Genomic DNA, 16,600 nt, shown 5'->3' with positions numbered 1-16,600 from the left:
TTTCTTTCCTACTTGTGACACGTAAATTGTACATTGCTTACGAATGATTAAATTAAGTGCACAGTATATATATATATATATATACACAAATATAAACGAATATATTTAATAAAATTCCTTCACATATATTGTAAATTCGAAGAGATATTCATTAATCTATAATAGGATAGATTCTGACAGTTTTATTAATTAGCCGATAGTATTGAAGATACGAATTGCCGATATCAGAAATTAGTACTCAAAACCAATAGATTTAATGCAATGAATGAATAAAATTATTCTTACAACTGAGGAGAGCAATCGAAAAAGAGATATAACGTGTTACAACGTACAGAGATTTTAGAAATAAGGAAGCTTCTGCTATATAAAATTCTCACTAAACGTTACTTCGTTACGATCTTTATCGCTCACGTTTATTTATTTAAAATTGTTTATTTAAAAAGTATTGCTCTATAATACATTACCTCAAAATTTATCAAAGTACAGATAGCAGAAGCTGAATGAAAGATGATTCTTGTTACATTATCAAAGACTCGTTGTGAAAGAAGTGGAAATTAATTTATTCTTTATAATTAAAATATGCGATTAATGAGAAGTATTAGCAGGAAAAGAGCATAGGAGCATAGGAATTTCTTATAAATATTAATTGGAACTGTACTAGCGACTAAGTCTTGTAATTATGAAAGCTGTGTATATAATGTGTATAACGTATTATATGTTACTCTTACGTTTCGTCGAATCTTCGTTTTAGTCATTTTTTATATAAATGCATCATTGTGAGAATAATTTATATAATTATAAATATATTTAATTTACTTTTTTTTTGTATCTATAAAAGCAACTAGCCAAACTTCTGTAAATAGATCATCTCATAATAAAATCTATCCAAGGAAAAATATAAAAATAGATATACTTACCTACAAATTATTATATCCTGAGCACACTGACTTTGCTAGAATGAAGAATTCAGAAGCGGATTTTTATGTATACATAACTTAACATTATTATAATAAGGTAAGGTAATTAATATTATATATATTTAAGGTATATAAACCTTACATTTACACTATTACACAAATAAACCAATAACATATATTACTGATAACACAGTAACAAATACGTTTTCTTGTTAAATCATCCAATGATTTAATTATAGATCATTCACAATGCAAGTCACAATTATATCTGAAAATAATAATAAAAAAAATAATTGAGAATAAAAGTTTAAAGTCGTAAATCGTTTAGATGATACAAAAACTTGCATTTTCAAATTTCTTTTAAACTACTGTTAACTGATGATTTTTTCAATCAAATACAACGTTAAATCGCTTTATAAATGCTTCATTTAATTAAAAACTGTTCCTTTTATTCTAGATAACATAAGTAATATCAAACAATACTTAACATACAACAGTCTATAAATGAATATTAATTTTTTATGTTTCTATGACGATAACATGAATGTAAATGCGCCTTTCTTATTTACGCGCGCATCTACTACATATTAAAATATGAATTTATTATAAAATAATGGTATCACGTTATGTCAGTGTTATTCTTCAGGCACATGTGAAAAACATTAATTAAATAGGACTCCAATTAGTTCAACATCATGGCGTAATGGCGATTACATGAATAAAGCGAAGCAAACATTTTACTTTCATTTATCATTGCAAAAAATGTCAGAATATCAAAATAGAAATATTAAAGAATACTACTTTTATTTATATTTCATAAAAAAATTATTCTCGATCTCATATATATATAATAAATTATTCTCCCTTAATTTTAATGTTTTAGCCAAAATAATATTTTTTTTCTTTAATTGCATGCATATGTATTTTTTATCAAAAACTATTTCTATTTTTATTTTCCAATCGCTACATAATTTTTTTGCGATATATACAAAAATAGAAATCTGTTTACTAACATTATTATAAAATGATCCAAATAAGCCAGGGTTATCACTTGCATGATTTCGTATAACGTCGATGATCAAAAAATTTATTTAAAACACATATACGTCTCTTTTGACAACAATATTTGCTTCACTTTTATTCCATATCCGACTTATGCCGATTATGACTTGAGATTTTTGACTTTTTAATACGTAATCTTAATTCCGTAGGCCATCTACAAGTACAGATCACGTTTCGACATGACCTTGCAATTGACCTACTATCTTCCGTACCCAACCAGCCTGACTCTGTCCTACGGAAACATCATCTCTATCCATCTCGAAATTCTTTTTATAATTATTCGATGAACTATCGAGAGGTTGTTGTGCCATCACATTTACTAATCTTGTGGTAACTCTGGTCTCCGAATTACCAGTAGGATGTCCCCTTGCTAATAATGACTTTATTTTCAAGTAATCCGGCTTCTGCGCAACGTTCGGCTTATACTTTATTGATGACATCTCTTGCTTCTTTTTGGCGGGTACTGGCGGTGCAATCTTGGTCTTTGCGATCGCCGCTGCTGTTTCCATCGTTATCATTTTCGCCGTCGTCGCCGGTGTCGACTGCCGCATCACGAATGCCTCGTCGACATCGCTGAATATTGCACTATCCCGGAACGCCTCGTCTACATCAGCGTAATTCTCAATGGTTTCGAAGCTCCTCTCGTAAAAGCTATCTGTCTCGCTTTCATGATGCTCTGTGTCCTTATTACTATCTGTCTCCTCTTCGCAATCTCTCCTTTCAGACTCAGCGGTATTCTTAGACTGATTAATGTCAACGGAAGATGACTGCATACGTTTGCTTTCGGCGAAGAGAATTGTTGGATCAGCATAATCCGATTGAGCAATTCTAGCACCCAGACTGGAACTGCCTTGCTTGTAATAAAGTTGAGGAATTCGTTGATCATTCGAGCAACCCATGAGCTCTTCCACATCCGAGGATGGTTCTCTTGCGTGCTGCTTCGTCTGCTTAGTTCGCTTTTTCGGATATTTTCCTCCGGAATTCAACGAGCGGAAATAGCGTGTCCGTTCGATCTCATCATTACATTCGAGTGTCTCCGTGCTCATGGTATTTCTCAGACGGCCCTGCAGACGACTGCCTGCCTTGAAGACACTTCGAAGAATCGTACTCCCACTACTACTACCATTTGCTCGATAGATCTTGTGATCGGGATGAATATTCGCACTGTCACTGGCAGATATGGACCGCACATCGGAATAGGTATCGTCGGTCAATCGTGTGTCCTCTAGTGAACAGAAAAAAGTTGAGGTACTGGAGCTTGTCGAGACGGTGGGCATAGGAAACTTGGCAATTCTACCCTCCGGTTGACACGTAGATGCATACCTCTCCATGTCTTCTAGATTGATTTCTGCCGGCTTATCAGATGCAATCGTGAATGGCCGCTCGCTCATTGGTTTACCATCCCGCTGTAGGAAGCGTGACTTCGTTACGCTCGGTTGGGAGTTTGGATTGATCTGGAAGCTACGTGGCAGCGAACCGCTTTTAGGTGGAGAGGTAGGCAGACCCTCACACAACTTGGTGAGCCAAACGGCTGGCTGAGTTGGACTATCATTGCCATCGGCATCGCCCTTTACTGTCTGCAGACCTTCCCAAACATGCTGCAGATTATCATAATTGCCAAAGCCCTTGGACTCGGCATCTCCTGCATTATTTGCATCGCTTCTCTCATCATTACATCGTTCTGATCCATCCTTTTCGATTCGTTCTGTCATTACAATAGAATTTATCTCTTTTCGTTCCACTGCCCGATGATTTAACATGCACTTTGCTGGAGATATAACGATTTCTTCATTGTCCGTTGACGTCGAATTCTCACGGATACGTAGCGCTGTCTTGATCACTTTGCTCTCGGTGACGATGCTTTGTCGCTTGAACGCCTGTCTCTCGTACTGGTTTGTCTTGCCGTTTTGCGCGAGTGTTTCTGTTGATTTCTGAGTAGTCTTTAAGTTATCATAAAGGAGTTGCAGTGGCTGTTGGTTTTCTCGCGCCGGTGCCGAAGATAATAAATTCCACGCATTGTTCGTCCTGATCAGTCGCTCCCGATGCAACGCTCGAGCGCGTCCCAATCTATTATTGCTATTGTTGTGGCTGATCGAACTGGCATAATTAGCGTTCTCCGAATCACTTTCATCCGACGTGTCCGCTGAGATACGCTTATTGAAGCGTTGCTGTCGCACATTAATAATGCTGTTGGTCTGCTGTTTCTCCAGTAGCTTCTGGAATTCTTGATTCTGCATGAGAATATGACTGACAATCTCTTCCACCGTTTGCGCCGGTTTAGCATGTTGTTCATTATTGTCTTTGGCTTCGGCTGGTGATGAAGAATTCAATGTTTGATTCTCTTCCTTGGTACAAATTTCGATTGCTTCTTCAGCAACTTCGATCGTAGTAGATTGAGCATCGCTAGCAGTAGCTTCCTTTTGCTCCTCGTCCAAATGATTAAGACACACATACGACTGGAAACCTGGCTCGGATTTTCGTCTCCAACCGGTAAATCGATCCTAAATACAAGTTTGTCGAAATTACACATTTCATTGCTTCTTGCATATCAAATTGTTATATTTTTTAAGAAAAAATTTTCAGCATTTTCCAAAACAAATTTAATAATTTTTACGATCAATAATTTCTATGGTGATTAATGACTGCAAATAATAATGTTTATAACTTAAAAAATTGCATTCTTTATTTTTGTCTATATTATTATATATTTTTAAAAATATTGAAGTTAAATTATTACCTTAACTTTCGAAGCACGTACATCCGAAGATCTATTAAAAGTTGGGTCCCTAGAGTCATTAACGTCTTCATTATCATTTTTACAAGACGATGTAGGTGAATCCTGACATGAAAAAAATTTGTATTACAAAAATTTCGTATTACAAATAAACAAAAGAAAGCTAAGCAAAAGTGAAGTAAAAAAAGCAAAACAGTCTTACTAAATCTTACCTCCATTGTAGTATCAGATCTTCTAACGCCCCTCATGAACTTTTGCTTCAGACTAGTTTCGGATCTACGTCTCTCTCTTTCCTGCTTACGTTTTTCCAAATATTCCGGAGGGGCAGAATGTTTCTTTGCTGATCCTTTATCCGTCAATGCGTCATCTGCTTGAAGCAAGTGCATTACTCTTTGATCGATTTCGCGTGACGATTAAAAATAGATTGCAAAATTAAATCACTATTTATACCTTCTTGTTGCGTTTGACCTAATTGTAACACTAATTGTCTCGCATGCGACGGTATAACCGCATTATAATTTTCTAATATCACTCTCTTTATTTGTAAGGTCCATTCTCTCTTTTGTTCTAAATTGCGCGCCTAAAAAACAAATGGATGCTTATTGAATAACATACAATCTTTGCATATACATTTAAGATCTGCTTTTCGATCAACAAGATATCTCATGATACTTACTTGTAATGTATACTGCAATCGAGGATTATCGAAAGGTATTACGTGAAAGCTAAGTGGCTCTCCTGGGATACTTTCAATTAGCATTAAATTTGAACACTAGAAACAAATGAAGAAAATCATATTTACAGTTGTATTTATTTTTTATAGGATTAATAGAAAATTATGTATGTGAAAAAAATGAAAAAAAATGATTCAAGAAATGATTAAAATATTTTTAATAAAACTTTCAAATATCTATCATAAAAGTAAAATAGACACGATATAAATATATATAACTAAAAATAAATTTTTTAATGCACAGACAAAGCAAAAGATTATGACAAAAATCGTACCATAATATGAGCTTTGTAGACAAGAAGGCCGTCTTCTTTCTTCTTCGTCAGCAAAAGCATTCGATCAAAGAGGAAGGCATGCCTCGGGGCTTTAGCTCCTCGCATTCTGAATCGACCTTCCGCAACCAATTCGCCACTTGTAGTTAGGTCTGGTCCCAACCAACCATACAGAAGCGACTGAATTTCTTGAACACGTACAGCGTGCTCGTGCCTCCTCTTCATAGCATTGATGTGCTTTGCAATGCCAGTCATTGCGGCAAGAGCAGCCTCGATGGCACTTCTACCTTCAGCCTCATTTTCTCTCGAATCACAATCAGCGCCATATTCCTTTGATAAATTCTCCAGAAGCAGATGATACTTAAGGATCCTTTGGACGGGTTTCAAAAGGAAGGATCCGAGCGGTAGCTGATGACTTAAAGCCTTTTGCCGTTCACGGAAGGAGGACGCAGTTTCCTCCTGACCCATTAAATCGGTCAACACCGAGACTGTCCTCGGATAATTGGTACAGTACTCGGTATATACTTTAAATCCCGAATTACGTTTAATGAACGTATTTGCGACGCAAACAGGATTTAAGCCGCATTTCTCTATCTCCCATAAAAATTCTCTATTAAACTCAAAGATATCCTCAATATTACTAAACAGGTCACCGAGACGTAATCGACGTGAGAACGATGGCGGATTATCTCTCCAGAATATGAGATAACCCTGAATAACTTGACGCAGATGTTCGACGTATATCGCTTCTGTGTCCACGATCTCAAGGAGTACCCTCTCGACGGGATTTCGATGCGGATCGCAGTAGCGCGGCCCATGACATAAAGGATCCTCCTCAGCGCTGTTCCTTCTTTGTTCATTGTCATCGTTCAATATCCGACAGCTACCTTTCGAAACCGTCACGACTCCGCTGTCCGCGGAACCCTGGGAGCTGGCACAGGTATCGGCAAGAGATTCGACGGACGCTAAATAAGGATTGGCAGCGGAAGTGTTGCCCTGATTGCTACAGCTGCTAGAAGATGTGCTGGACGCGATCGAACTTCCGGAGAGCGGTCTACCGTTTCTGCGTCGTTTATTATATCTAAGTGGGGTAGTAAGGCCGTTGGTCTCCCGTCTTTCATACATCGGCTTCCCAGTAGATTCCTCAATTGTTTCCCCATTTCCTTCGTGCTCTAACGTTACTACCGGGATAATCGTCTCCAACATGGTATTATTGCTGGCATCCGCAACGACCTCGTTGTACTCGCTTTCTTGTTCCTTGGTCTTCAGCATGTCCTGGTACATAGGCTTGGTTAAATCTCCGTTTGTACAGAGTTGACCAAACACGGAATTTCGATGGGCAACTGATACCATGCTCAGACGCTTTTGCAGAACAGCGGATATGCCGCAGGACGATGGTAGGACCACACGATCGCCATCGTAACCATCACTGCGACGCGCCAGCTCATCAAACATGCCCAACAGTTGCGGGACCAAATCTGTGCTGGTACCTAAAAACAAAAAATTAAAAGGTTGTCAATCAGAGTTATTGTGAAATGTCAATAAAATTTAAAGATTAGTTTCAATAATTAATAATATTTCTGATTTAAATGAATTTCTACGATAAAGCGATAATTATATTGTCAGATTTTTTAATTATTTAGCATATTTTCCGATAATTCATTTCGAATCTAATTTTCGTTAATATTTCGTCGAATCGATTTGATATATTTCCTAATATTTCATTACATGATTTGTCGCGAATTTTTTCATGGTTCACTCGTGAGCTCATTGCGTCGTAAATCAGTAATATTATAATTGGCAACACAGATGCTTCTGACAAAGAGCACGCCAGTGGAAGAAATACAAAGATAAAATCTATTCCTATTAATATTAATAATAACCTTCAATTCACACAAGAAAGACAATGGTTTCATTCGCATGAAAATGTTAACTGTCAAGACTTTCTTTCTTGTAATGATCAATCATTCCCGAGGGGAGAATATTAGCGATTCTGAGAATGCCGCCTGGAAATTATCATGCCTTTCTGGCACTTAACTTAATTCACCGAATACGATAATTAATAAATGATCTCACACGAATTGTCATTGTCATAGCAACGTAATGAAAATTAATTTTTCTCACTCTGCGCTACATAATATATCAGAGAAATTATTTTGCGCGTCTCAACATGTGTATATATATATATATCACTTGATTGCACACATAATGACGAATATCTTTAAACCTACTTGAAGACCAATTTTTGAAGCCTAGCGGAATTTTTGACAGGGTCACAAAATTATTCTTATTATTTTTAAATAATATTGCTTTTATTTTTTGATCTACAAAAGTTTATAGCTCAATAAATATTTATAAAAAATATACGTAAAATAATTTTCGAGTTTATGTACTAAATATTCATCCGGAAGAAAAACATTATAATTATAAAAGTATTATATAATTATAAAAGTAAGATTCCTTATGACAATAATAATTAAATAATTAAATAATGAGTAAGTTGGGCAATTAGAAATCGGCGCTGTAAGTGCGCTTAAATGATTAATATCATTATAGTCTAATTTTTACAATTCAATACGTATGTTTCGATTAAATTCTATCTTTTTCAGCGAATATTTCAAAAGTTGCATTTCATTGATTAGTGTGTAGATTCTGTTAGCTGATCTCCCATAGCCAAATATATGAGAGATTAGTCAACGTAATCTACACACCAGTCAATGAAAACAGTAAGAAATTAATTAGTACTCATACATACTCGTAGATGAAATCAATAAATTTATACGAAGTAACAGGACGCTTCTATTGACATATATCTGCGATATTTTATAAATCATTAAAAATTGATAAGAAATATCGCTGCGTTTATCGTTAATGCGATCTCCTCCAATTAACTCGCTACCCGTTGATCGCTACCCGTTGATCGACGCTAAAAGATTGGCGGACAGCTTGCACCGATTACACGCACACAGGCGAAAAACATGTGTAATTATATAAATGCTCACGCGTATGCTGATATTGACATATACAAAATATTATAGTCATATTTTTAGCTTATAGTTATATTTTTTAACAGTTCAAGTTCTGTGATAAATATAAAGAAAGAAAGAGAAATAAAGAAAATGGAGGCTCATTTCTATCAGATTAGACTCCTTAAATCCCAAAGTTATGGATAAGTTACTTAAAAAATAGTAGTTGCTAGAATTGTCGAAACTAAGTGCGAATTTGGTAATTTCCTATCCTTGTTTTCCGTTAATGAAAAAAATTTATTTTGATATTATTTGTATGATTTTTTAGAATTATTTGTATTGTATATATCTTCACATATTTTCAGTATTGTATATTTAATATAAAAAAGAAAAAAAAATTGAAAAGATTAATGGAGCTAAAATGGTATTATCGGCAAGTTACTGTGTTACGAGAATATCAAATGGCAGGTTTTTAAATCTGTGTTTTACTCTTCAATTTGCAATGGTTAAAAATTGATTGTTTCCTTTTTCTTCGTGAATATCTATAAAAGAATATTAGTGTGCTTGGGAAGACGCTATTAGCGTCTTCCCAATATACTTTCCAGACTTCGCATCGTCATTCTATCTTCGTTGTTTATTAAATGAAAAAGATAGAATGACATAAATAGCGCTAATAGCGTCTTTCCAAACGTACCTATTGACGTATTATTTAAAAAAAAAAAAAAACAAATCCGAAACGCTGTATACACAAATCGCTTGACCACTATCGCAGCCGCGGTTACAACTCGCAATTTCACTCTCTCGTGCACACGTATGTGCAACTTGTAGAAGTCGTCGATTGTACACGGTAAAACAAACGAGCGGGACGATGGTTTCCAATTTCCGTGGCGGTAGACGCGAAATCAACGTCCGTACTGGTACCGGTGAGCGTGACCATGCATTTATGCGCGCTGCACCCGCGGTACCGCCGTTTGAGATTTCTCTATGGTCACCCACGGTGAGTTGCCACTACTACTGCTTTATATCCAGTCGGACCAATCCTAAGTCCTTAATTTACCATATCTTATCCTCCGGATTTATCATCGTAATAATATCGAGATAATATTGCGATGGCTGTCTCTCGACTTACCTCCCTGATGCACTTGGCTGAAACTTCTCTAATAATAGGATGGGCCACTGCAGACTTTCGTCCGTGTGATCCAGCCACCTCGTCTAGACACTCTACCATTCAAACTCGGTTATATTGCGTTTTAAAACGTTTTTAACTGCAGTGAGTTTGAACCGATCTGGGTTGGATTAATGACATTGTATGCTCTATTATTGGTGGAGCATGTAATGTCTATCAATAGGAGAACTACATCATTAATCTAACAAAGGTCGGTCCAAACCCACTTTCGAAAATGCTATTAGTAATAATAGTAATTTTATATAAAAAGAAGACATTTCGTTGTACTATATTTATTCATATTAAATTATATTTATTCAAATCCTATTTATGTTTACTCATATCTTAGTGATTAAAAAATTTTCGATGTTACAAGAGGGACGTCTGGTATGTAATTTTTACAGAAGAATTTATTGACACAGAACGTGCTACTGAAATTTGAGACTCTTACGAAATATTCTCCATATTGTTTTGAAAACAAGAGAACTGCTTAGTTCGGCTTACCAACGAACACACGCGCGATACATTTAACATAGCATAAATACGAATGACATAAAACGAATTTTTCACGGAGAAAATAACAGCATTTTATTTATGTCCTTCCGGAAGTGTGAAGAGGCTTAAGGGTGAAGAGGCTTTAAGAGCGAACACTTTTGATCTTGGAATTAGTATATCTATGCGCTCTCGGTCCAAACCGAAAAAGGTTCGAACGTGCCAGTTCTTATTCCTAAAATGTATCGCAGCGTGCAGCGTCGTATTCCAATCTTTTTGGGACATACAACAAAAATCAACAGACACAGTATCTCGATAATATCAAGTCGTAATGTTTTATAAATGCTGAGTATATTAAAAATTTTAAAGAAAATAAGTTTGAAAACACTATTTATAAAAACATTAAAAATACAAATTGAACATAATAATTACTTCTTTCGGATTTAATGACATTTTTAAAACAATTTTTAAATTATTTTTTTTTAATGCAATAATTATTTTCTTTATGTATAACACAATAAATAAATTGTTACATTGATCTAATAATAAAGTATATGTAGATATAATTATACGCAGGATTGAAAAGTTTGTAACGCCATTATCGTTACTTTTTATAATAACAATTTAAGTACTGACGTTGGAATTTTTTATAACGGTAATGATATTTAATTAAAAACTAAGATTAAGGAAAAGCGACAAGTTATTTTTCAAAAATTTTTTAAAAGTTTTTAAAATTTTTAACTTGTCACCATTATATATGTTGTCTATTAAAAAAAATAATTCATTATTTGTAATGAGTAAAAGTAATAAGTCAACGGTGAGAAGTTATTTTCAAAAGTGATTTTTCCAAGTTTTGTTTTTAATTAGTTATCGTTACCATCATAAAAATTGCAACGTCATTCAATCGTTATTATAAAAAGTTCACAATTCCTATCTTTGATTATACGTAATTGATATAATTAATATATTAATATGCATATATATTATGCATATTATTATATAATTATATCTGTTACGTTTATATTGATATAATTACATCTGTTTACGTTTATATATTGATATAAAAACTGTTATTCTTGCTGAGAATGTCGTCTCCTCTTAATAATGATTTCTTTTCACTTGTATATTAAATTCCTACACCGATTCTATTTAAAAATAATGTATATTGTTTCTGAAGCTGTTAATGTAATTTATCTTAGCAATTTAATAATGTCAAAATTATTATTCTACATATATTTACAATAAAAATATTAATTTTCGTATGCGATATTTTTCGAGACTGTAAACTCAGTGCTTTTTATGAACAATTATAGAAAAAAATAAAAAAGATGAAGAATACGTAAGAAAAAAAGAAGACAAAGAGAGACAAAGACAAGCTTTAAAAGCGCGGGGAAAGAAATGGTGTTTTGTAATGAAAAGTAGCGGTCGCTGAGAAAATTTTAAAGTTCTATCGAGGGCTCGCTTGGATGCCAACACGTTCCTATGAATCATGATTCCGCATAGGCGTGGATATGCACTTGCATTTATGTTCGACGAAAAGCTACAACGGACTCGCCATATAAATCTGCATCGCGAATGAGAGACAGGGAACATTTCTATGAGATGACAACTCGCGACGAGTCGATAATTCCTTTACGTAGCAATACTCAACTAACGTTTCGCAGCAAATTAGGGTCAATTGCACTGACGGCATCTTCGGTCAATTAACTCTAACGATTTCCTGTTTCCTTGAGAGAATATTTAACTATTTTATGCCAATCATAGCATAAAAAAGGTTCAGTCAAATCATAACTGTGCAATATAAAAATAAATAATTAAATAGAAAAATTCTGTTAAAATAAAATATCTTGTTGTCATGGCTTTTATTTTTCTGCAACAATTTTTCCTTGCAACTTTTTAAATACATATCTGCTAATATCTATCTCAATCTTAAATAATAATTATACTTAATGACACTTTCAGCAATAATATTTTAATTATTCCTATTATTCATATTATTGAATAATTCTTGAATATTCCTTCCTTCTTTCCAAGTATTTAAAAAGATTGAGAAACACATCGCTGGAGGCGAAGGACGATGGCTACCGTTAACTGGCTGATATCCAAAGTTCGGGAAAGCATGAGAAAGAAGGCAAACCTGTAATTGCATCGTGCCTCGCGAACTCTCGGCAAGAGTGTTGTTCTAGAAACCGATCACGCGCGGTAACGTGCGGTTCTGTCGGAAAATCACGCCGCAAGAGCAACGTGCAGCTAGAAAGGAAATCAGGAGAAGAGTCGCAACGTTTTATGCGCCTCACGTAGCCGCGACAAGTGCAAGGACCGCGTGTGTCGCGACCGCTGCACCTCGGAATTCCAGAGTGCCTTCCTTTTGTGGCTGTTATCTGTTCTCAGAGATATACCCGGAAATGTACTAACTCTCCAGGAGATACACATTCCGTGGTGCATTCGGAAGCGGCCCTGCCGAAGATAAAAACAGATATATGAAGATAACGAACGAAAGAGCTATCAAAAATAATATCGATCAAGGTACATGTCACGTAGATAATGATGAATCATGTCGTCAAGCTACAATTTATGTCACAAGACATAAAATTTATCGAAATCATCAATAAATTCAGAAAGAGCCGATTTAAAATATAATAAAACAGTAAAATAAAAAGAATTAAATATATTATATAATATCGATAAATAAATAAACTTTAAATAGATTTATGTTTAAAAGAAATATATCGAAGCAGTAATTGGAGTAGGCATTTTTCGATAAAACATTATATCTCGGATCCAAATCTTTAGGAAAATAATATTATTTTATATTCGGATATACTTATTGTTCCGGCCTTCGAAATCGTAACAATATGATCCTCATTTGATGGTGTAAATCTTGCAACATCGCGATACAATGAGATAATAAGGTACAGCAAATGAGACAGAGCAAATAGTGCTGCCCTGCTAATATTTGATCTGAGATAACACAAATCAAAACTCGCGCAAACTCTACACTTTCAGATGAATATCAGGAGATTCAATTAAATCGATAATTCCGAATAATATCTGGCTTTTCAATTGAAAAATTAAATCACAATCCTTCATCTTCATGCACTACGACGTTGCAATATCTTCATCAATTGTTATTAGAAGTAGATACAAATAGAATCATACATCTCTTGCACTTTTTATCATCATTCTAATATTTTTGAAACATTAAACTAGCTTTGTTAATCTAAAAAGAAACTAAAAAGAAACAAAAAATGTCTTCATTTGCAATTCTAATGGTATTCATTAAATTAGAGTCAATATTTGTTTATGAATATTTCATTTCAGAATTTATGTATGTCATAATAATTATTTATTATGTAGTTACATTAACCAGTAATTTCTATAGATTCAACATTGCTGAATATATTAACATTGATAGATTTAAATAACAAAAATCAGTTATACAAATGAAATTTAAATTAATAGAGCATTAATAAACATGTAATGTTTATCACACTAAAAAATAAATACAGGTTTAATAAATATTGGTTTACAATAATTTTTTATTCAAATACTATCAACTTTACAGACAAAAATTGTTTACTTTCTTCTCATAGAATTCTCAGAATTTTTTCAGAATTTAATACTATATTTTCTCATATTGGTAAAAATAATTGATAATTCAATAAGAAAATACAGTACTAAAAAGTTGATAAAAAATTCTAAAAAGATTTTTTAGAGTTCTATTAGAAGAAAATTAACAATTTTTGTCTCTTGCAGTTTTTCTGTGATAGTATTTGAGAAAAGATTATTGAAGACTAATTTTCGGCAATTTTTAGTAATTAATATTTTGTTAACTATTGCCAAAATTGCAAAATAGTAGAGGACTTTTCGACTCACAATCAGTTTAGTCTGGTCTATCTACACAAGAGGGCTTGGCAAAAATTTCGGGACACCCTATATATAATAATACTGTCATTTAATGGGAATGTTAAGTTATTTATCGCAGTATTTTCTAACAAACATTCTACTTGTTTTCTTTAAGGAAACGATGAAATAGAATTGTTAAAATCATTTTTATGAAATCTGTAAGCTTGGAGAGATTTACAAAGCTCGGTAAATATTTACATGGTCGCCCACGATCGATTATCTCCCGTCAGGTGTATCTCCGATAAGTGCTTTCTAAGAAACGTACGACGTCAAGTTGCACTTGTAAAAACTAACAGAAGATATCCTAAATATTTTATATTCAGCACCTGAATAAACTTTTCTAATAAAGTAGAAATGTCTGAGACGCACTCTGTCCACTGTATCCTAAAGTCACACAAAGAAAACATTAGATTACTCAGCAAATTTGAGAAATATCGTGAAATAAAAACTATAAATTGATAAATATTTTGGCAAGTGATATGACATTGGAAAATATATATTTTTTTCAAAGATTTACAACGAAATTCATAATATTTATTTCTTTCGAAGCACAGAAAAAATTTAATGAGCACACACATCACAGAAAATTCATTCTATTGCTACAAAAAATAATTATCAATCAAATACTTTTAAGTAATGGTTATCTTTAACAAAGAATGTTTTTTTGATAATAATCTTAAAATATACTTATTACAAATCTTAGAAAAACTTATTATGTACTCAAAACAAGAATTTATTTTCTTTTGAATAATATTGTAAATTAATCTCTTAGAAATGATTTATGATATACTAAGCAAATCCAATTTGTCTTAAATTAATAATCTTGAATAAAATATTAAATTTACTAAGAAATTCAGAATATATTTTGAATTTCAATGCTTATAATGAACTTAGGACAGATTTGTGGATTTGTAAAACTTTGAAACAAGTAATTATTATTCGCGTGCAGTATGCATTTTTCTGCGTACAGTGACGATAATGACGATTACATAAGTGCGGCCGATTTTACAAAATTACAATTTTGTTCTTGAAACTGTCCTTAGAGAAGTATCGGTTTGCCTGATGAAATATCTAACGAGAAATAATAAATGAATTTAAATGAATGAATAGAAAATAACAGGTATCTATCTACACAGATAAACTACAAATATTCAATTCTGTAAAGTATCTAGTTTTAATCTCGGAATGGAAGAAACGGTCATCTCTCTAATGCTTTTTGCATATAATGAAAGACGGACATCCTGATGTGAACGACAATAACTTACTGTGTTTCACTTTCACCCTCGAACCACGTCGCGTTGATGACCTTATCGCTCCACCACCCGGTACGTCACGCACCGCCTTGTTTCAATCCGATCGTTTCTGTGTCAATCACTCATAACGAATCGTTCGAAACGATCATCAATCGTCCCATTCGCATGAACTTCCGTTAATTGCCGTGCGACACGCCTGAACCGGAACACACAAAGCGATCGCTCTTCGAGAAAATCCGTTTCTCCGTAACGATTGTACCGTCACGTTCACGTGACATTATGAGTAACGCCGATATCACATTTTGTGAAACAAGGAGCATTAAATCGATTTCGATCACTCTTGTAACACAAGTAAATCCAACAATAGCAGATTATATCGAGCAAACGAATTAATGGCAGAATCGATATATATCTCAAACTATTTGAACCGCTGTCTATTGGAATAATAAAGGTACTTAAATCACTCACGGCGGGCGATGGATGAATGTTTGAATCCTTATTCGCACTCGTTACATGACACAGGCGAGATAAGAAGAATAAGGGAGATAAGAAGAAAGTCACAGCTTTCGTTCATCAATCGATCAGTAGTTGAAGTGCGTTCCATCGATCAAATAAATGCACCGCGTGAATAAAAAAAAAAAAAGGAAAGGAAAGACGTGCGATGTAATCGCGAGTGGGTCTCAGCCGCCAGGTAGACAGACACCGAGCAGCCTTTGCTGTTCGAACAACAGGTAGATACTGGCAGCGAGAGGCGGTCGAGGATGGGAATGGAGCGAGTGTGCCAACTCTCGGATGGACGACCACGGGATCGAAATGCCGAGATGCCAGAGCGACTCGTTAAGCCGGCGTCCACAATGGCTGGAAGGCAGAGCGGGTGTCGGATCACGATAAGCGTCCGAGCACATTCCTGTCTGTCGTCCTATGTCGCCAGATAATCGTGTCGAATAACTACGTTATTGACAATCACGAGTGTGACTCTGCTTGGGAATTAAAGGTGTGGTAATTGCACCGCCGCCGCGCCTGGGCTGCTCGGTGCGATTATCTGTACGCGATGGGAAATTCAACGGAAATTCAATGCACACGTTATGGAAAACGTTACA

General features: G+C 34.4%; 1 protein-coding gene across 1 annotated transcript; it reads right to left on the bottom strand.

Moving 5' to 3' along the window:
* Nucleotides 1–1,944: 1,944 nt before the first annotated feature.
* Nucleotides 1,945–16,230, bottom strand: LOC108684987. Its single transcript, XM_018189568.1, has 7 exons — nucleotides 15,969–16,230; nucleotides 5,722–7,208; nucleotides 5,390–5,485; nucleotides 5,164–5,293; nucleotides 4,926–5,080; nucleotides 4,717–4,818; nucleotides 1,945–4,480 (listed from the first exon to the last, which is right to left on the bottom strand). The coding sequence occupies exons 2-7, from the start codon at nucleotides 7,171–7,173 to the stop codon at nucleotides 2,147–2,149; spliced, it is 4,269 nt and encodes a 1,422-aa protein (XP_018045057.1). The 5' UTR covers nucleotides 7,174–7,208; nucleotides 15,969–16,230; the 3' UTR covers nucleotides 1,945–2,146.
* Nucleotides 16,231–16,600: the final 370 nt, after the last annotated feature.

Source organism: Atta colombica, unplaced genomic scaffold (assembly GCF_001594045.1).
Source record: "Atta colombica isolate Treedump-2 unplaced genomic scaffold, Acol1.0 scaffold141, whole genome shotgun sequence".
Lineage (NCBI taxonomy): Eukaryota > Metazoa > Arthropoda > Insecta > Hymenoptera > Formicidae > Atta > Atta colombica.
Note: the sequence above shows the minus strand (reverse complement) of the source record. Positions and strands in the feature narration are given on the sequence as shown.

Bases quoted from the DNA above. Each gene is read 5' to 3' on its own strand.
- LOC108684987 (XM_018189568.1), bottom strand. From the start codon at position 7,173: ATGTTTGATGAGCTGGCGCGTCGCAGTGATGGTTACGATGGCGATCGT. The intron at 5,486-5,721 runs GTACGATTTTTG...ATTTGTTTCTAG, and splicing joins TCTACAAAGCTCATATTATG to TGTTCAAATTTAATGCTAAT. The intron at 5,081-5,163 runs GTATAAATAGTG...TGCTTCAAGCAG, and splicing joins AGGTCAAACGCAACAAGAAG to ATGACGCATTGACGGATAAA.